This window comes from Musa acuminata, chromosome BXJ1-7 (genome assembly GCF_036884655.1).
Source record: "Musa acuminata AAA Group cultivar baxijiao chromosome BXJ1-7, Cavendish_Baxijiao_AAA, whole genome shotgun sequence".
Classification (NCBI taxonomy): Eukaryota; Viridiplantae; Streptophyta; class Magnoliopsida; order Zingiberales; family Musaceae; genus Musa; species Musa acuminata.
The window spans coordinates 41291304-41312715 of record NC_088333.1 but is presented as its reverse complement, the minus strand read 5'-3'; the positions used below and the strand labels follow the sequence as shown (position 1 = coordinate 41312715).

General features: G+C 38.2%; 2 protein-coding genes across 4 annotated transcripts; both read right to left on the bottom strand.

Moving 5' to 3' along the window:
* Window positions 1-984: 984 nt before the first annotated feature.
* LOC135679463 (ras-related protein Rab7-like) lies at window positions 985-8126 on the bottom strand. The gene is made up of 7 exons (XM_065193248.1): window positions 7883-8126; window positions 7669-7695; window positions 7141-7240; window positions 6873-7019; window positions 3791-3871; window positions 3548-3693; window positions 985-1203 (listed from the first exon to the last, which is right to left on the bottom strand). Exons 1-7 carry the CDS (start codon window positions 7933-7935, stop codon window positions 1140-1142), a joined length of 618 nt encoding a protein of 205 aa, XP_065049320.1. The 5' UTR covers window positions 7936-8126; the 3' UTR covers window positions 985-1139.
* An 861-nt stretch (window positions 8127-8987) lies between these two features.
* Window positions 8988-15204, bottom strand: LOC103992682 (SNF1-related protein kinase regulatory subunit gamma-1-like). Of its 3 annotated transcripts, XM_009412488.3 has the most exons (7): window positions 14998-15195; window positions 14813-14928; window positions 13377-13599; window positions 12682-13124; window positions 12154-12420; window positions 9936-10108; window positions 8988-9534 (listed from the first exon to the last, which is right to left on the bottom strand). In XM_009412488.3, the coding sequence occupies exons 3-7, from the start codon at window positions 13534-13536 to the stop codon at window positions 9249-9251; spliced, it is 1329 nt and encodes a 442-aa protein (XP_009410763.2). In that variant the 5' UTR covers window positions 13537-13599; window positions 14813-14928; window positions 14998-15195; the 3' UTR covers window positions 8988-9248. The 3 variants fall into 3 exon arrangements, with proteins under 3 accessions (XP_009410763.2, XP_009410764.2, XP_009410761.2); XM_009412489.3 differs by lacking the exon at window positions 14813-14928 and having other exon boundaries at window positions 12682-13144; window positions 14998-15204; XM_009412486.3 differs by lacking the exon at window positions 14813-14928 and having other exon boundaries at window positions 14998-15193.
* Window positions 15205-21412: the final 6208 nt, after the last annotated feature.

Genomic DNA, 21412 nt, shown 5'->3' with positions numbered 1-21412 from the left:
GGCTTCAATACCAGGCAAGTCAAAAGCTTCATAGGGGTCTCCGACATCGAACTCATTACCGAAATGACCATGAAAGTTCCTATAAAACATTTAATGCTTCAATCAAAGCTTACCTGCTTGATCAAGACACAAACTTTTTCTATATGGCCGACGAAACATCGCAATCCATGGCACAATCAGATAAACCATAGAGCATCCTAATCCATGTCGCGACCAAATCGAGTGGCGAAGCATCTCAATCCTATGATGCGGCTGGATTAGATAAATACGATGAAATATAAAATGAAAAATAGATCATAAGAAGCTCGACACCCTCATGTTCCTGTGGAATAACTACCCATTAATTGCTAACAATTACAAGAAAATTTATAAAGGACCTCAAGAAGGGGCCAGTCTCCAATTCCTTCTAAATCAATGTTACACAACCTGACGTATCTAACTTACGATCGAGAACATAACCCCCAAACTAACAGGGCATCCAACTGAATCAACTCGATGCCCTGATACCAATCTTGCAACAAAGTCAGATCCAAACCAAGTTGGCTCAACAAGACACATCCACACATCAAACAATCAAAAACTATACCCAACACACAATTGAATAAACACGTAGCTATTCAAATGATGGCCACTAAATGACGACCACCAAAACCAAGTAGCTAACTCAATGTGCCTGACTGAACCAAAGCATCAGATATTCAAAATCGAAGATGTGAAAAAAAAAAAAAAAAAAGAGTACTACTCAATCGCATAATCATTATTATAGCCATTGCGTATCTGATGATGAATTAAAGAAACTAGACCAGCAGAAACGAAAAACAAAGTAGCTGGGGCCATTCTGTGCCAGACCAGTAGATAATCCTGCCTTTGTCATATGCTACACTGCTCCAAGCATGGGTGTGACCCTAAAATGTGGCTTATTCTCACGTCTTTGTTTTTTTTAAAGATATGTTTGACAACAGAACTTGTGAGGACACCAAAAACTAGAGAAACATGCATCACAAACTAAGTATAGAATATAGTGTACATGTGATGGGGTACATCAGCCAATAAAAATGGCCAAAATCATAAACAAAACATGCAAAACATCAATCAATCAACAGATCAAGACGGTAGAGGTGAATCTGCCACAGCTCACCCTAACAAGCACACCCACCTCTTTGCTCTGTTTGTGAAGCAGGTTCTGGGATGGCCTGGAAATATCTGCAGACAAAAAAGTAAGATGTGTGAAACAGTACTCTGGATTCCAAGAATCAGGTTAAAAAAATGAGACTACAAAGAATCAAAAGCATGGCAACATTCCGTAGGATATCATCCTTTGGAAACAATAACACCTTCAAGCTTCATTTTTCTAACCAAAGATACTTCTCTCTAAATACAAAACAAGGAGCATCAGAAAATGATCAAGCTAGAAGATGATAATTTTCGGAAGAAAAAAGTAAAACTAATAGAGCCGTTTGAAGAATTATCAGACTGACAATCTTCTGAAACAAACACTAGACTTGTTTTCAAGTAATGGAGCTAATAGAACCTGCACCTGTGTTACCAGATGCTTCCTCTTTCAAGTCCTAATCTGAATCCTAGTTGAACGCCAGCTAAGAATGAAAGGACAATATTTGCATTTCCTTGTATAATCCTCTGGCGAGAAAGTTATTATGAATTTGCTACTTCAAAATCACAACAGGAACACAGAAATCATCTGTATAATTATTGTTTGATGCCTATTTTTCTTCCTACATCATCATGTATCAAACAACACAATCTTCTAATTTCCCTAGCGTTGAAAAGTTTCATTTGTAGTTCATAGATACTTAGGTTTGTTGACAGCCAATCTAATTTAGAAGCTGAAGTAATCTATGCAAGCCGGAGAAACTTCTCAAAATACAATGATGATAGCACATTGAAGTATCAATCTTTGCAGGCCCCTGAGAACTTCTCAAATAACAATGATGCTAGTATGTTGATGTATCAATCTTTGCAAGCCTGACAAACTTCTCAAAAAACAATGACAAAACTGGCATGAAGGCCCATCCTTAGGTTATCCTTTCTGATATACCAGTTCATCTTAAATTAAACACTGCCTTCGATAATTTTTCACATTACACGCTTTGAACATATTGAAGAATAACATATTGAGGAAAAGAATAAATCAAATATTTGATTTGAAATAATTATAATTATTTTTATTTTAATATTTTCCTTTTTCTCTCTTATGCTTGAGCATATAATAAGGGCCAGAACATTATAATGCATGATGAGAATATGAATCAATAAATTGAACTCTTTTTCCACATTGTGTGTGAGTGGTGTGAGCCTGTAAGGCTCCAAGTGTTTTTCCGATAGAATGATTTCATTATCCACACGGTGTGATACGTATGGAGGCACGAGACCTTCATTCATCTTGGAAGTTAACTCCTTGAGCCCAAGCAAGCCTGGTAATTATTTTTTTATTATCTTGTCATTATTATCATTCACATCCTATCTTTTTAGTCCTCTATTATAAAAAATCAACTATTACTCATCCTACATCAAATTTAGTACAAGACTTTTCATTTGGTCAAGATATTCTATCATCAAAGTTGATTCATACTTGACTTATACAAAGTCGGGACAAGCCCCTACGCAGCAACAATTGTACAAAGTTGGGACAAGCCCCTAGGCAGCGAGAATATATGATGCTGAATCAATTTAGTTTATCTCTTCTGGAATAAATTTAATTAGTTTAGAGGTATTTTGTAAATGTCATAAATTGCCACATGACAATATCTACCCAAACAGAAGAAAAAATAAATACATATAGAAAAAAGAAGAAATCAAATTCGATCTTTGTTGAAGATTACAATCTTAATTGAAAATCTTAAGGTTCATCTCTACGAAGTCTATCAATCAATAATAACATCAAAAGGTATCAATTATAAGAAGATTATTATTCAAATCAAGTCAATAATATTATTTTCTTTAGAAGAAAGAAGAGATCATAAATTTTATATGATGTAATTATATTTTTTTATTTTTTTCCTTTTCTCTTGTATTTGAGCTTATAAAAAGTACTAGAACATTGTAATGCATGATGAGAATATGAATCAATAAATTACATGCTATTCCCCTATTGTGTGTGACCGGTGTGAAGCCACAATTGTTTTTCTGATGGAATAATTTCATTGTCCAAGTGCAAGACATGCAAAGGTCCGAGACCTTCATATGGAAGTTTGCTCCTTAAGCCAAAGAGATTCTGATAGTTATCTTTTTTATATTATATTTTCATTATTATTATTCTGTTCCTATATTTCTTGTCCTCTATTATCAAAGAAAAAATCCAACACTCATATGCATCTTTGGCAGTATGTACAATCCTATTGCATATCCATTATGTTTGTACTTTGCAACATGGGAAACTGACTACATACTTTATGAACATGAAATGGTTACAGAAGTACTAAAAAAAATACACCAACTGGCAGTAAGTCAAACAAGGCAACCTACAAGAACAACAAGCATAGTGATGAGAAAGAACTATGTAAATTTCAGATTAGCCCAATATACTTACATGTCCTGATCACGATCATGCTGCAGAGCAAGTTGAGCCACCTGAAGAAAAGCAGCATCAACATTGTAATCCTCTTTTGCAGAGGTTTCGAAGTAAGGCATATTGCCTCTGGAAGCACACCATTCTTTGGCTTTTTTCTCTGAAACCTGCATGATATTGAATGAAAACAAAAGGGTAGGAAGAAATAAGGAAAAGATAAAGAAAATATCCATGAAGAAGTCAATATAGTATCCTCCACCATACCACTCTACTGTTTCCACCATCCACATCAATTTTGTTTCCGAGTAAAATGAATGGAAATGTTGTTGGATCAGATGGGCTAGCCTGCAGAAATTATATGGTACAGATACAAATAAGAGCGCGTCTGAACCAACATTAAGAATACAAACTACAAAACTGACATAACTGTTAGGAAGAATGAAAACTTCTACACAACAAAGAAACACGACTATCGAAAGTAAATAATATGAGTGCTCAAGCTAAAGAGTAAAAAAGAGATCGCTCTGGCCATTTATAATTACATCATGTTGTGATATAAGAAGGTACAAAACAATCTAGAACATGACTAAGATAAATATCAAATTAATAAGGATTCAACTTTTTCAATATTGATATTTTTGGTGACCATGCACTTGATAAGCACCACTTGCTCACTTGATAGGGGGGGAAGCCTAATGGAAGTGTGAATTTTTTGTTTCTTATAAGGCCTTTAACAGATGAACAAACTCAAACTTTATAGTCCCCGGGGTTCCAAATACGAGAAGACCCAAATTTCAAGTAATTTTATATTTAAAAGTAAGGTCCAAATCTTGATTGTACTGGTCGGTATGGACCAGTATTTACTGATCCAATGAAGGTCAGATGTCAAAACTTATAGTTTAATACCAGTATAGAACCATTCATTTTTATTATTTAATGAATGTATCAAATGATATGAACTGGTAAAGATCCGTATATCAACCCACATATAGGTACCATATTGATCTAATAGATCATGATGTCTGGTATTGGTTCAAGTTTTGAAATCCTTGCTAAAAGGGGTGAAAACATGTAAAAGAAAAGGTAAAGTCATAGACCTGATTGACACAAACACTACTCCAAGCAACTCTTTTACAACAGAAAGGTTACTCCATGTATCTTTTACTTCATTGGACTCTAATTTGGAGCTGACTCTGCTTCACATTGTTTTTCTTTTTCAGAATATACCAAATGGTTAACCTATTACATTAAAACATCATGAAATTTGGAGATCAAGGTGTAACACTAATCCTTTTCCAGATGAGGATGTGCTTCACAGTCTTAATTAATCTTGTACAACCTCCCATTGTGCTCTCAAACAATAATAAAATAGCTGAAGGAAAATAAGCTAATGAAAGTAGCACTATCCACATTTCAAGGTGGAGATTCAGAAACCAAGTTTGCATTTTTCCCCTCCTTGCATAATTTCATTCCTTGAGGCTGGGACTTCAACAGAACACTGAAGATATCAAATTTTCTTAGAAGAAAAAAACACTAAAGCAAGCACGAAGTACAATTTTTTTATGAGGTCTGAGAAATAAGATCCTAAACTTCATCAGAATTTATCTTTTTTTTTTTTTTTTTACCACAAAACAAACAATTAAGTCGCACATAAATGCACCAACATTGTTAGAATCATATCCTAACATATCACACATAGCTTCCCTATCTTTAAAAATATAGCAATATGTAGAGGCAACAGAGAGATGATACTTTAGACTGTAAACCATTTTCATCTGACAACATTATTTATCGTCAACTTATGTTCACAGTGGCATTCTGCCAACCACTGCCGTATAGCGTATCGGACCCATATCAAAGCCTGGCGGTAACGGTGTACCGACACACCATATACTGGTCCATACCAGTGTTACAAAGACAAAGAAGGAGAAGAGGAAGGAGGAAATGGTTGAATTAGGCTTTTTATTCTTTATTAACAGACAAGGCTTTCCAGATTTGTTTATGTCCATTTTTTTGGTTATACATGAATCAACCAAGTAGTATATACTTGAGATCATAGTTACCAAAATCACTAACAATCATAAAAAACACGACTGGGATCAGTAGAACTAGGTTGGGATGATCAGGGAGATTAAGATTGAACAAGAAAAATAACTTAAAATAAGAAAAATAAAAACTGAAAAATAGGAAAAACATAAAATTGTCATATGCTAAAATATCTCATTTACCTTTATATTTCATAAATTATACATCTTTTCTGAAGAAAAAAAAGGAAATCAACATATTATGATAAAAATTCTGAAAAAAATGTTGAAGAATTCATAAATATAACCATGCTTACTAAAAGATTATATTGAACATATAAATGTATTATCACAGTGAATAGCAATGGCGTATACTTTACAAAAAATACTCAACACATCCTCTTGCAATTTTGAAGAAAATAATTTGTTCTAATGTGAGCCTAATGCTATTATAATAATGCAGATTAAAAATAGGCGATAAAGAAAAAAACTTAATTTGAAAATACCACACACAAGATTTGGGATTAGGTTTAAATATCATGGCATCCCCCTTCTCTATAAAAGCATCTCTATTTCCTTATGAAATTAAGAAAAACATTCACAACTCCACATTTCTTTTACTCTCAGTTTTTACATGGATAGCAAATTGCAACAATAATGACAGATAAAAAAATATAATGGTGTCTGTAAGATAGCAAATAAAATACAAATGACATCACCTATTATATTTCATGGTCATATGTGTTTCTTATTTATTCTTCTTCTCCCCCTTCCCCCTTTCCTTTTTTGAGTCTATCAAATTTGCCAGAATTGGCCAGCAATTCTGGTTGAGTTTCATCGTTTAGCCAATTTTGACTGATTTCTAAACCAAAGGCCCAGAAAATGAGACTAATCACATAAATCTTGGATTGATTCCATAACAGATTGAATTATGATATCAAAATAAGCTAACAATACAAACTATGCTTGAGATGATGTTAACTTCTTCAAATTGATGAATATTGAGGCCATGGCCACAATATTGACGACTATGCAAATCCATGTGTTGAAATCAGTTCCCTTCAACTAATGATGACTCCACCAAGAAATAGCATGCCTCAAAAGTGTCTAATTATACTGAATTTAATTCAAATTTTCTTGAACTTCACAAAAAGCAGCCAAAAGAGTACAGTTTGGGAGTTTTGAGTTACTAGGAATGCAAAAAGGATTATTCAATGATCACAGAGAGGATTCAAGGTAGTCCTTCTGAGAGCATTGTCACAAACAAGTTTTAGGTAACTTGCGCAAAAAGGCGAAAAATAGAAGGCCATGTAACTTGATACCTGGTTAAGAAACTCATCATGCCAGTTATCAAGAGTGTCAAATGATCTGCGAACATTGACATCATAGACCAAGACGCAGCAGTCGGCCCCTCTGTAGAAGGCAACTCCAAGACTTTGAAACCTTTCCTGACCTGCAGTATCCCAAATCTACAAAAGAAAATAGCTTACTTTTGCGCAAATTTCAAGAAGAAAACCATAGAAAAATAATATAAAGGGTGAATGAAAAAGAACAAGAAGAAAGTAGTGGGTGATTCAAGAGGGAGCTCACCTGCAACGTGACAAGCCTGTCATCTACCAGAATTTCCTTGGTAACAAAATCAGCACCAATGGTAGCTTTGTACTGCTGGGTGAACTTCTTGTGTACATATCTAATGGTGAGGTTTAAGAGACAACATTGTTCCCATACAGCTGATTGAAAAAGTATAGATGCCTAAAGCGAAAGATTGCAGTATAACCAACATCTGCTGAGTACAACAGGGTAAAGAATGTCCGATGCCCATAAATTATCACCAAAAAACTAAGATTCAGAAAGATCACGAAATTACGAAAGAAAAGAACAATAACAGAGCCTCGACTGGAGAGGGAAAAAAAAAAAGCCAATATCAAAAATTAAAAAAAAAAGATAAAAACGCAAAGATACATCTTATCCATTAGAGATATAGGTTAAAAAAGTTGTCAGAATTTCAAACTCTTAAAAGTCTTAGGCGAATTCACATTGCGCATGCAATCGCATCAAATTAGCAACTACCTTCTGGTCTAGAAGGACAGACAAGGCGCAAGGAGCTATCAAGGATACTGATTCATCAACGACGTCTTGCCCACGCTTCAGATCAAAACAAAAGAAATAAAGAGTTAGAGAACCACAAATAGAAAACCAAATGATCCGACGTAAGATCCGAGGCGCAACGACGGCGAACCCTAGAAGACCAAGGGATCCAAAGCAAGGCAAAACCCGAAGGACAAAAGAAGGGACATCAGGATGAAGGGAAGAAGGCGAAGGAAACCTTTACCCGCTGTCGCCGAGGACGATGACCTTAAGCAAGGTTCGCCTCCGGGTGGCCATGGCGGAAGAGTAAACCGGCCCGAAAGCGAGCCGCCCAACACGAACGAACGGAACAGAAAAGGAGAAGCGCCTCTGCGATTGCTACGGCTATTATGGGTGCCCGAAATGAAATAGGGTTCGATCACATTACCAAATCAATAAGGTCGAATATAAAGAGGAGGGGGGTGGTGAGGTCCGCCATTGTACAGCTATTTCTCAAGCGTTGCGTGGGCGAACGTGAGACCACGCTGCGCCGACCCAAAGTAGCATACGAGACAGCTAAGGCTTTTCTTGTTTTTTTTAATTATTTCATAACATAATAAATACGTTACGGGAAGCCACTCTAACGTTCACGTTGCCAACGTTGCGGCGATCAGGACCGTGCACGATGAACGCGACGGCAGATGATCGATTCGGAGTGTTTATTTTTTTTAATTTTTTTTTTCATGTTCGTATAATGGAGTGGCTCGGGTCGGTTTTCGGACGGTTGGGATGATGTTGATATTATTAATAGTCCCCACGAGTCAGCCAACCCATCTTCCCCTCCCGATCCGTCGTTTGACTCGCGCCGGTGACGGGAACAGCTCCGGGTCAGGGGCCGTTGCCCAAGATGCACGCGACTCTTAAATTTTGCTTTGCCCCCGACTTAACCATAAAGGACGTCGACAACGATCGGCTTTCGAATTCTAATATGATATTGTGAAAAATAGGTCTCGGCGGTATTATCCTCTCTCCAGTTGTTCAACCTCAAGCATGGTTGCAACCTCCAGTAGTGATCCTCTCACCAGTAGTTCAACATCAAACATAACAACAGTACATTTAGAAGAAAACAAGAGAAACCATCTAATGGAGAAAGACTCTCCAACGTCAGCTGATTGGCCTCGGAACAGATGGGTGATCGAAGAGAAAAGAAACACAAAAGCATAAAGCACAAGCGGTTGGAACCCACCCTCAGGCTTCTCGTCCTCGAAAAGCACTTCAAGCGACACGCTGCCAAGGTCCCCAACTACAACCCAAATTTGAATAAGAATCACAAGAACCGGTTCACGGTTTGAAGACCATAGGCACCAGCATGAGCAGTTCGAACGTCGAATCTTCAAAAAGCTGACATGAAACTAACATTTCAGCCCCCACCCAATAATTACATGCGGTTCATGCTGATGTTGCAGCTTCACTAAAAGCTAAGATAGAACATGTCTAAAAAACCACCCCAAGGACAACATTAACAATAACATATCCATTGGCAATAGAATCAGAAAGTAAGAGCGCATGGGCATCTAATTCTCTGACATTGATCTTCCCAGCCGTAATCTAACTACTTCCTGCAGATGTTTTCATCGGCTCTGCAACTCCTTCACGGCACATCCAAAATATGTGTCAAAATGATAAGGAGGCTCATAGATGAAACAAGAGATGACATCCCTCAGTGTGATAACCCCGACGACTTCTTTTTCATCACCTTCGACTACATAAATCCGGTGAACAGATTTGGAAGCCAGACTATCTATGATGCTCCCGAGGCATGCATCAGGTGCACAAGTTACCGGTGCCACCGCATGATTCCTGGAATCTTGACTGACCAAATCTAAAGTCCTCAGGAAATCCATGACAGTCAACTGCCTGAAACAGATAACCGAACTATTGTCAACGAAAGGGAAAAGCAGAAATAAGTTGGATGGAAAATAAGTACGGTATTCAGCCATGTTGGACAGGTGACCTTGTCAAGCATGACCGGACATAGAACCGATGCCAAGGAACCTTTAACGTATGCATCTTTTTGCCAATAACTCATCTACATCTAAGGGCATTTCCCTTGATTTAGCGCAATCATGCATCAAGCATGGAAGGATTCATCCAATATAACTTCCTTCAATATGGACTTAGGTATGGTATGAAACCACAAATGCAATTATTTAGTCGTTATTGGAAGATAATTAACAAAGAGAATCCTTGCAAATAAATCTGCAACAAGGTTATGACAACTAAAATTTTAGAAGTAAACCACTTTCGGCATTTAATACCTGAAATTGGAAAACAGGCCAGGCTTTAGCAGCAAAAACCTGATATCTCGAATGCTCACACTACCAACGATTTTATGGTTGGGGCCCTCAACAACAGGAAGCCCACCTATACGGTTGTCTTTCATACACTTGAAGGCTTCTAGGATCAAGTCGTCACTTTTAATGCTGATCACCTGAAAGACATCAGTTCAAACTTCAAAGTTCATCATAAAAACAGGAAAACGAGAATAGTTCAGAGATTCTTTTTGTTGCTTCAAATAAAGATCAGAGTCGATGATAATGTCTGTCTCTCTCTACACGACCTAAAATTTTTACAATACTGCATAAAAAGTTATACAAATCACCATTCAACTTTTCCAAGTAAGGTGTCCAGGCTGGTCTCAGGTTGGTATGATACGTGTCGTGTACTAGGCTGCTAGTAGCCCTTGTTAGTCACCACTCGTGGCTGCAACACATGACCTGCACTTGAGGGGGCTTCACCACAGCATGGTCTCTCATGGTCCACATGTTTCCAACTAGTGTAGTGCTTGATCATGCAGTTTGAGATGCCTATGGAGGCAAATTTTATACACAATATTCAACAAATTTATTTATATCTATTGAAGTTTGATGGATCTTTTATTTTTTCTTGTCTCATCTTGTCAACTAAGCAACTTCTCTTGTGGTTTTATTTCCAACAACGAGGGGGAAAAAGAAGAGGCTGGAGAAGGAGGCTATGTCATGGTTTTAATAAAATTAAAAATTGATAGAATTAATCTTGCCTCTAATAGCACATCTATCTAATGGGTCTCAAATACATTTTTTAACAACAGAAAACTAAGTCAACTAAAGCCTGTGCTACATCCAGATCTCCTTAGCTGATGACATTAACTAAACTGAGAACTGAGATTAAACATTGACAGCTAAAGAACTTCTGGTTACTCTTTGTTGCTAGCTATACTTATTGCTTTCTTGCCATTCAACTCTATCAACAGCCACATTCATGTTCAAATGGTAGTCACGTTAGCTTCCATTTTTGTACTCTATTGAAACAATTCACAGAGTATTATTAAACATACAATCCAAAGCAAAAAACAAATTAATCACCGACCTTTGCAAGATTGTCAAAGATCAATGTTCTAAATTACGTCAGTCAGCACACTACCTTTCTTGTAGCCTTAGCAACTGCTTGATAAGAATAAACAAGTTGCCATGTTATTAAAAAATTTTCTTTCATGAACAGGTGATCCAGAAATTTAGTATTTCATCTTTCATAAGAGAATACCACAACAGTATCTCAGATATGTATATAATAAAGGTTCATTTGCATTTACAATCAGGAGATAAGTTACTGAAACCACAAGGTTTTCTTTATTTCTTTCATAAGGTAGAATTTTGCACCTTTTGGGATAACTTCATATGAACATTTTCTATATATAATGTTGCTTGCAATAGATAATCAGGAATCCAATACAAAGTCATGCAACCTGAATATACATCAAAATTATATGCTTATTAAACAGAACTGTTAAAATAGAATGCAAAATGTCAAAAATATATTCTACTTCCACATACAACCATATAACACTTGATGCATTGTAGCTTGTGCTATACTAGACCCTCCAAAGTAAAAAATTTGACAACAGCAAACAATTCTTTCTTTAAGATAAGAAGTAGAAATACCTATTAGCTGAAGGAAAGAATTCAAAGAATAAATTCAAAGAAAAAAAATACCACTAATAAGACTAGAGGGAAAATTAGCTTAAAGACATATGTTAGAGACACAGCAGGAGAATGGACATTTACATGGGTATAGCACGAGAATCCAATATATAGAGAATCAGCATGTGGATAAAGACTAAATCTCCATTCCACATTGCATAAAATAAGAAATCTTGTTAAGCTTGAGGGTTATAATGTTTATGTAAACAGAATTCCGACACAGAGTATTACTTTTCCAATGTACATTGGTGATGGCTCAGCACTTCCAGAGATCTTTTATCATCCTTAAAATAAGAAAAAAATAAAGATAAAAAAGAATATAAATGAGTCAGCAACACAAAAGTCCATATCTAGCAGACAAACCTATCAAAGACCTAGAATAGGAACCAAAATTGTGTACAATAATCTTCTTAAACAATTAAAAAGAGGCAAAATTGACAATGATTTAACATTACTAGAATCACTAATTAAAACTTTATGCATGAGAGCACTAATTCACAAGAGCTGCAGGAGTAACCTCTTCAGATGACATAAAAGGAAGTCCAAGGTCTGAAAGAGGGTATGCAGCAATGCAGTCAAACCAGTCCCTCCCTGCGCATTGCTGGAGACCTTGTACAACTGCTGTCTGGGTAATAAAATTTGTAACATGTGGCTTGCCAGATTCAACAACTGGGACACTTCTTAGTCTGTATTTTGATAGCAACAGCAAAACGGTGAGCATGGAACTGTCTAGCCCAACAGGGAGAAATGGTGCCCAGCGATATGATTCCATGATTGATTTAACCTGGAACCATAATAGATTAAGACAAGTCAATCTGAAAACATCAACAGGTTAATGACAATAACAGATGGTCCAACCAAACCTTCACAATAGCTAATTGCCAAACACACAATAGAAATAGTTCTTCTTCTTTTGAGCAAAATGATAGGGAAACCATGAGAAAAAAATTGCAGAGAAAAAAAAAGGGGAAGTAAACAGCTACAAAAAAAATTTGGACTCCTTTTTGAGACTACTAAAGCAATAAAAAATATATATAATGCTTACTGTTGTTGATTTAAAAGGTTCCTCTTCAAGAAGGGTCTTGTAGAAATCCTCTCCCAGATTATCAACAGCTGAAGGAGCATCCTTCCCCATTCCTTTTTCTGTAGCTACTCCACCGGCTATAGCTGCTCCAACAGCAGCAATGGTCAACCCAGCAACTGCAGCTGGTCCAGTTGCACCCAGGACTGCTGCTCCAAGAGCTCCAACTGCTCCTGCTCCCACCCCTGCAGTTGTTGCTGAACTTGCTGATAGAGCGATAGCTGCAAGCTCTGCATTCTCTAGAACCCAGAGAATGATTGCAGCATAATCAATAATTCCAAGATATCTCTCCCTCCAATCTATGCTATTCTCTCCATTTGAATGTGTTACAGGAGCAGTCATTATATTATGCTCTGACAGAATTCGAACTGCATCAACAATTGGCATGTCTCCTGGTATCTCAATTACTGCACCAGAAGTGTAAAATCTGAAGTCCAGATGTGACAAAGGACTCAATAATGTAACGAATGCAAAACACCTCAGACAGGCATGCATTTAAAAAGTAAAAAATATTAAATAAATCACATGAGATCCAATCTTGCATAAGGGAAATAAACCAGAAAACAATTTCAAGAAAGAAATAGAGAACAGAAAGAAGAGCATGAATCCCCATGTTAAATATGACAATATCATAACTAACAATGCACAATCGCAGTTACCTTTTCCTCCTGGTACTTCTGGGAATGATGAAACTGGAATCTGTGCAAATGCAGAAGTCAGACATTCCTGCAAAGCATATGGCAATTTTTTCTTCGACTGGATTGCCTCAAAATAAGCATCACAATTTGGAAGCCTGGAACTCTTTTCAGTAGGAGCCATTCCCAAGAATAATAATATATATCATGAACTGACTCAGAATTCCAATGCAGAAAAGCTATACAACTGCATAACAACATATATTAGTTATCCATGAACCTATTCAAGACAATTAAAGGTGATCCATAGTGAAATTACAGTGTCTCTCAAATCTAAATAGAACAATTTTATAAATGACAAAAGTTTTTACAAAAAGAATTATGTAACAATAAGTAATCCAGCACACAAGAGCATGACGCAACATGTGGAACTTCACAATTATGTTAACCTTTAAAAACAATTAGCAACATAACTCCTCTGCATAGAAGCAACCTCAAGGGTTTCCGTCATAAATGTTCTCTGCCACCACAGGCAAGTCAACAGCTCAGTCATCTAGATCCTAAGCATGAGTCCAGAAAATGTGGATTGTCATCTACTAATCATGTTTAGAAAAAATCCTCAACATAGATTGATGTCTAATTTATTTCAGTACCTCCTCTTATTTCTCTAGAAGAGAGTTAGTATCAGATAGTGACTGACCATAACCCATTACTAGGGGAAATACCAATTTGAATATGGTTAATAGGATAAAGGGCATATTGAAACCAAAATGCACCTTTCTGTATCTCACGCTATCCTCTTCCTCAATAACTGCTTTCCGGAACCGTGACTCAGAAACCCCAAGGTAAGGTCTGGGTCAATGTATACAAGCTATATTCTATGTTTAGAGATGCTATTTCTATGACTTGAATCATGGACCCAGATCGCTAATTGTTAATGAGCAACCTTACAGTTGTATCAAGACATGTCCTGAAAACCTGAACAGGTCATGATTTTTGAGATAAATATCAGGAGTATTCAGCTTTCTTATTGGAACATGATTTCAAGTCTTGCTTTACTTTAGAAATAAACAAAGGGTAAATTCACTAATCATTTCTTCATGCGTCAACCTGATGATGAATGATAGTCCATTAAATCAAGGAGATATATGTTTCAGACTAAATCGTGCTTGCCAAGATTAGCCAGAACCATGTACCATCAATTGGGCATAAGAAGGTACATCAATAAATACACCAGATGAAATTACAGAGGAATTGAAAAATGCACAATGGCGAATCCCGACTCTCCGTTACCAACACTTGTCGATAGTTGAGAAAGTAAGAACGCAACAAGAAAGGACACCATCCACCTAATATAAGCAAAAATTCTAGCTTTATTTCGTGATCCCATGAAGCATTTGGGCAGTCCAATTTACAAGCGTACGGCAAGCATAAAAGCAAACATGTGACACGCATCATACCACGAAGGCAATATACAAATTGTGACGAGCTTCGTTCGGGAATGACCTCTTCAGCACTAAAACTACATACCCATCTCTCACCAAACTTGATCGGAATCATAATGAGAACAAAAGCACTGTTATCACAATCATAATCAGGACTCGATTTGTTGGTGAAAGAGGGGAAACTATAACAAGGACCATACCAATAGCCAATCGCAACTCACTCGTCGCAGATAGATCTCAAGGAAGAAAGGCACTCCTCGATCGATGTGCTCATTTCGTTCCGGACGCTATTTCTGAAGCGGGGATGAAGTCGTTGGAGACTGTCGCAATTTGCGAGCTCCTCAGTAGCCATATCCTCGCCACGTTCAGTGCGAAGACTCCACGCGTCCACTAAACTTCGGGGCAGGGGGTTCCCCGTCTATCAGACAGCGAGCAGGACTCCCCACTCTGTCGCCTTGACATCAGATGGGTGGGAGCCACAGAGTGACCTGGATCCTGGATTCTGATCGAGACCGAACAGTTAATCCCTACTCACTTCCCGATCCCTCCTAACCGAGGGCCGATGGTCTGCAAAGTCCGGCAGAGCCAATTAATTTCCGGTGTCGCCATTCCTCCTGCGGCCGAGTCTTCTCCCAGCTCTCGTCTCCTATTGCCGTGAGATTCGCTTCGACTTGGACTCATCCATGCATGCATGGGTTGTTTCTCTCGTGACCGGAGAATTATACCCAAGCACACCTTGATTCTTTTCCGGATGTTTTAGCCGCAAGTGTCAACAAAGATGGATGGGCGAAAGATTTCTTCGCCGACACCGAGTCTTGATCCAAAATAACAAGTTCGGCTCTACCCGGACTTCCGTTCAGACGCGTATAAGTATTGGCTGACCCCTGTTTACCGCTGTGCAAAAGGAAAAAGAAAATAAAAATAGAGAAAGAAACCATATACTCATGTTTTTTAAGTAATTAATAAATAAATAAATAAATAAAACTTGACTTGGGAGTTGCACTATTTTTGTTAATAAAAACTATTTTCCTTATGAGTAAGAAAAAAAAAAGGAACCTAAGTTGATAGAGAGTACACCATCAATCAATTTTTATTCGACATATGATCAATACATGAGGTTTAAGGTGGAAGGAGAAGACGAAGACCACACTCCACCTGTCTGCCCACATGGGCACGGGTCTAAGGCAAGAGGTTATGGGTAGTCTCTCGTTGCCGCTCATGTGAACAAGAAACTAAGGGATAACTGTTGGAGGTGATTAGAGGCTGCTCTCCATAGAAATTTCATGAAATATCTTATCTCTTTACAACTAAATATAAAAGCTCATATTCAATACAATAATACGGGAGTATCTTTTTTTGCCACTCATGTGTATACTCATATACCTCGGACGACTAACTTGTATGTTTAAGGGATCGAGTCGGGAGACCTCTCTCAATCTCGGCATATTGAGAGCTTGACGGTTTTACCTTAAAGGCATATTAGATAAATCTATACATAAGATCTAGATCACGTCGAGCTGACCAAGATGTCAATGACTTCTTCCCTTAATATTTTTTATGTTATAAGAAGGGCTCGATGTCACTGGAATGACCACCCACCGACCCTCTCGATAAATGCTTAAGCGAAGAGCCCTTGCCCTCGACCCATAGTACTCACCCAATGGGGGGCAACCACCCTTTCTTTATATGAGTACATCCATCTCATTGCATATGTCGATGTGATACCAATGTCTATTCAATAACTTGGGTCTCTCATCCCTAGGGATGATCTCGAGCCACTTGCTCATTCCCACTAATATGTTTTTAAATCTCACTTAGCAAGTGTAGACGCTAACAAGCATAATATAGGCCATAACTCTACTTTTGTCATAATTAACCTAGCATGTGGTGTCATTAGCTCAACCGCTATCATTAGCCCCACTGCAACTAGCACTAACACTCACTAACATTTCCCGACCCAACATGGTGCTGACATCCTAAGAACGCCCGAGACCCCTCAAACCACCAGTCGAGGGGGCACTTTGGTCCCTAAACATCAAATTCAATGGATCGCACTACCACTCTTCTCTACTTGAATCTGAGGCCTAGTTAGCAAAGTCGATGAAGGATTCCTTATGGATCCAACTACGGACCGACATTTAGAGAAGATGCGATGCGAGGTCTAATAATCAAAAGGGGAAGAGCTGGTCGACCCTACATTAGGTCGATAACCGTTCATCTAGAAATCCAGGAGGAACTGATTCTAGCAAACTTCTGCCTCCAATCCTTAGATATATTTGATGATAATGCCAACTCGATAGAGCATACTATAGCTTTTTGTGCCCTAGTGTTGTTGTATGACACTTTAGATATCTTGATGTGCCACACCTTTCTAACCATATTAAGAGAGTCCCAGCATGAGAATAGTATACCCGCCTAAGGTTGTTTTTCATCAATTATTTTACCTAGCTCGCAAAGGAGTTCAAACTTTACTTCCTTAGAAACGTATGCCCATGGCCATTAACAACAAAGCTCCTTGGACTTAGGTAGGAGGAAGAAGAAATGCTCGTAAACTTCATCACTCAATTCACGAGCGAGTCCCAAGGTGTACTAGATACCCATCTATCATTAATAATACAAACTTTATGATGGGGCTAAAGCCCTCTAACCTCTTCTAGTTGTTGATAAAGAGATCACTAGTAATTATACTAGAGGCACTTTAAAAGGCCAATTAAAACATCATCATCGAGGTCTAGGCTAAGACTCTTAAAAGACCCTCACCATTGAAAATCCCATTGGCAAAAAGAGATAATTCTAAATACTATTGGTTCAACTAGGATTATGATCATGACACAAAGGATTATGCAACTTGAAAGAGTAGATTGAAGAACTCATACATTGGGGACACCTCGAGCAATTCGTTTAAAAGCACTGAGAACCCTCATCCTAACCTCAAGGGCCAGTGGAGGGGCAAATTGACATTCTCATTAGTAGACTCATCTCTAGGGGAGACAGCTCTTCAAGTCATAAGGCTTATGCCAAAGCTATCATTGAAAAGCTCCCAAGGATAGAGGACGATCCGGGGATAACCTTTAAGAAGAAAGAGATGGAGTAACTCGACCAAAATCATGATAATGACTTGATAGTTTCTATATAGATGATTAATACTGGGTGAAGAGGATCATAATTGATATAAGTAGCTCTATTGATATCCTCTACTTTGATGCTATACAAAAACTTGAGCAGTCAACACTATAACTTCTTCGCTAACGGGGTTCACTAGCAATTCCATCTCGCATCTTGGGACTGTGAACTTGCACATTATATTCGGAGACGAGGCTAGCTCTAAAATAATGCTGACTAAATTTATGGTGGTGGATATCCCCTTAGCATATAATGTGATCATATGCCGACCCACACCGAATAAACTAAAGCGATGGTTACCTACCATATAGTGATGAAGTTTTCGATGGGATCGATATTAGAGAGTTGAGAAGTAACTCAAGAGAATCACATTAGTGCTACCTAATGGTGGTTTCTCTATCAAAGAGAGCCTGACCTAATGTGCCACCTATGAACCATTGAGACTTTACTAAGTCTATCCCACATCCTAAGCTAGTAAAGTTATTGATTGAAGCACCCTTAAACAAGACAGAGTGCTTTGGAAAGTTGAAGTCAGCAAACTAACTAAATCTTGGGATAGGTTAACACCAAACTAGGAAGAGCCATATTGAGTTATCGAGATCATCCAAGATGAAACTTATCACCTTAGGACAATAGAAAGGGTGATATCTCGAGGACATAGTACATTATGAACTTAAATAGGTTTTACCCCTAAGACATCCATCGGAGTTAGGTCGGGGTGACTATGCCTCGAGTGTTAAGCCTTAGTTTACAATGTCTTCACGTCATTTATAAAAAAAAAGTATATATTCAAGGTATAAGCATTACAACTTGAGAAAAGAAAGTTTCATTACTTGAAAAGGCTACACCAACTCAGTAGGGCCTTACATCCAAAATGAGACCTTAACTTATTGAGGTAGAGATTGGTCGAGTGGACAAGCCCGATAATATAGATATGACAAGACATAGGGACTAAGTCGAGTAGGCAAGCTTAATAATACAATAAAGACCAGCACCTCATAAGACAAGGATCAACTCCTCTCAAAACCTCACAACTTAATGAAATTAGAGTTGTATTCCCTTATTAGACTTAGCTCTTGATGAGGTGACTCTCAACCTCTTCTAGTTGCCTTGCTAGCTTAACTCCTTGAGCCTTTGCCTCAACAATAAGCACTATGTCTCTTCTTTTCTTCTTCAGCCCCTCTATGTCTTCATGGAGATTATCGATCATGAGGGAATATTGATGAATGATGGAGCTAACATCTCGTATATTGAAAAGTGCGACATAGTGCTTAAAGGGCCATGACGTAATAGTGATGCTATAAGTCAAAGACAAAGAGGCATATTGGAAAGTGCAAAAGTGATAAATATATGAAGGCCATATTGGAAAGCATAAAAGTAACCAATGTACGAAGACCACCTCAAAAAGTGCAAAAGTGACTGGTGTGTGAAGACCACTTCGAAACATATGAAAGAAAACCCACCACATATAGGAGATATAAGACAAGATATCTCAGAGGCACATGAGTCGAGAGAACTCGACCTATATAATAAGAAACCTACTATGATATGAGGCATAATATGAAATACGCTCGAGTCATGTGAGTCAGAAAAACCCGACCCACATAATAAGAAATTCGCTACAACAGAATGTACGAGACAAAAAGTGCTAAAGGTGTATCAGTCAAGAAAACCTAATCTATGTAATAAGAAATCTGCTATGGTTGAAGGTATAAGATGAAATGTGCCTGAGGCACATGAGTTGCGAAAACTCGACTCGTGTATTTAGAAATTTGCCATGATGGGAGGCGTAAGATCAAATGTGCCTGTGACGCATGAGCCGAAAAATCTAACCTATATAAGAATAAAGTCATTACAATTGAGGGTATAAGACAAAATGTGTTCAATGTGCATGAGTTGGTAAAAGTCGACTTGCATAAGAGTAAGTTTGTCACGACGGAAGACACAAGAGAAAGAATGCTCAAAGAAGGGAGGTAGAGTATCGATCCCAATGTAGTCCATCATCCTAAAGGCTCATCAATAAATAAATAAAAATATGAGCATCTTGAGTAGAAACGAGGCCTCCACGTAATAGGAAAAGAGATGAGAACCTTGCCTTCGCTCGAGGCGGGGAGGTTGGGAAGCTCAACCCCTGCCTTCACTAAAGATAGGGAGATTTTGTTTCGCCTTCGTTAAAGATGAGGAGATCAGGAAACCTAACCTTTGCCTTCACTTGAGGCAAGGATGTCGGGAAACCTGATCCCCACCTTTGCCCGAGGAATGGAGGTCAGGAAACTTGAAGCACCACGTGCTAGATAAACTAGAGATCGTACTTCGAACCCGCAAGAGTCCCAAAGTATGTCTTGGGAGGGGACAAATGATAGATAGTACTCCGTTAGTCAATCTTCATCCAATATGTGATCGTCATGTAGTATCCGGGGTGAAAGAAGAAGACGGAGGTCATTCTCCACCCGTTTACCCACGTGGGCAAGGGTCCAAGACAGGTGGTTATGGGCTATCCCCCTTGTCACCAACGTGGACAAGAGACCATGGTGAGATTGTTCGAGGCAGTTAGAGACTATCCCTCTAAGAATATTTCATGAAATATTTTATCCTTTTACGATTAAGTATAAAAGCTTATTTTCAACACAATGACAAGGGGTTACCTTTTCTGACAACTCACGTCAACACTCATATAACTCGGATTATTAATTTGAACATCAAAAGGATCATGTTGAGAAATCTCTTTCGATCTTTATCTTTATGTAAGTGACACATCGAGAGCTATATGTTTTCACCTTGGAGATATCTCGAATAACCTTACACACCACGTCAGACTGATCAAGACATCAATAACTTTTTTTCTCAACACAAAGCTATACTATTTTTTTTTATTTTTTTTTTTTCATTTGGCAAAAAGACTTATCATTGATCGGAGTGTCACTAGGAGAAAAACTCTCACCACAAAAGAAGAGAAAACAGAAGTTTGATGAACCTATGCATGGAAATTAAAGGAAGCTATACTTGAACGTGTATTTCCGATCCACTGGTTGACGATCAAGTAAACCATGATATGAAACAGAGGCCAGACGGTGGGTGGTAGAGGTGATTGATGCTGACTACGAAAGGAAAACTGGGGTAACAGCAGTTTTGGTGTTACACTTAATTAATGCAGGAGGCGGAGGAGTTTATGTGAAGTTTGTGTTTCCGCTTTGCCTGAGAAGGCCCCGTCGCATAAGAAGACCGCCCTTGGAATCCGTGAATGCTCCCCTTGTTTTTTACAACCACAAACGATACACATAGTATGTTCCGCGTGACTGACGTCCAACGTTGCCCGATTGAGCCCCGGTTGCCTCCGCCTTCCAGCTGAAACAGCGGACACGGTGAACCCCGAGACACGTCAGGTCTCAAAAGATATAAAAAAAACGGCCACAACAAACTGGTGGGCGCTGAGCCCACTTCCTTGGTATTTCCTGTTTGATCTAAGCAGATGATCCAGGATCTTTCGGTTTC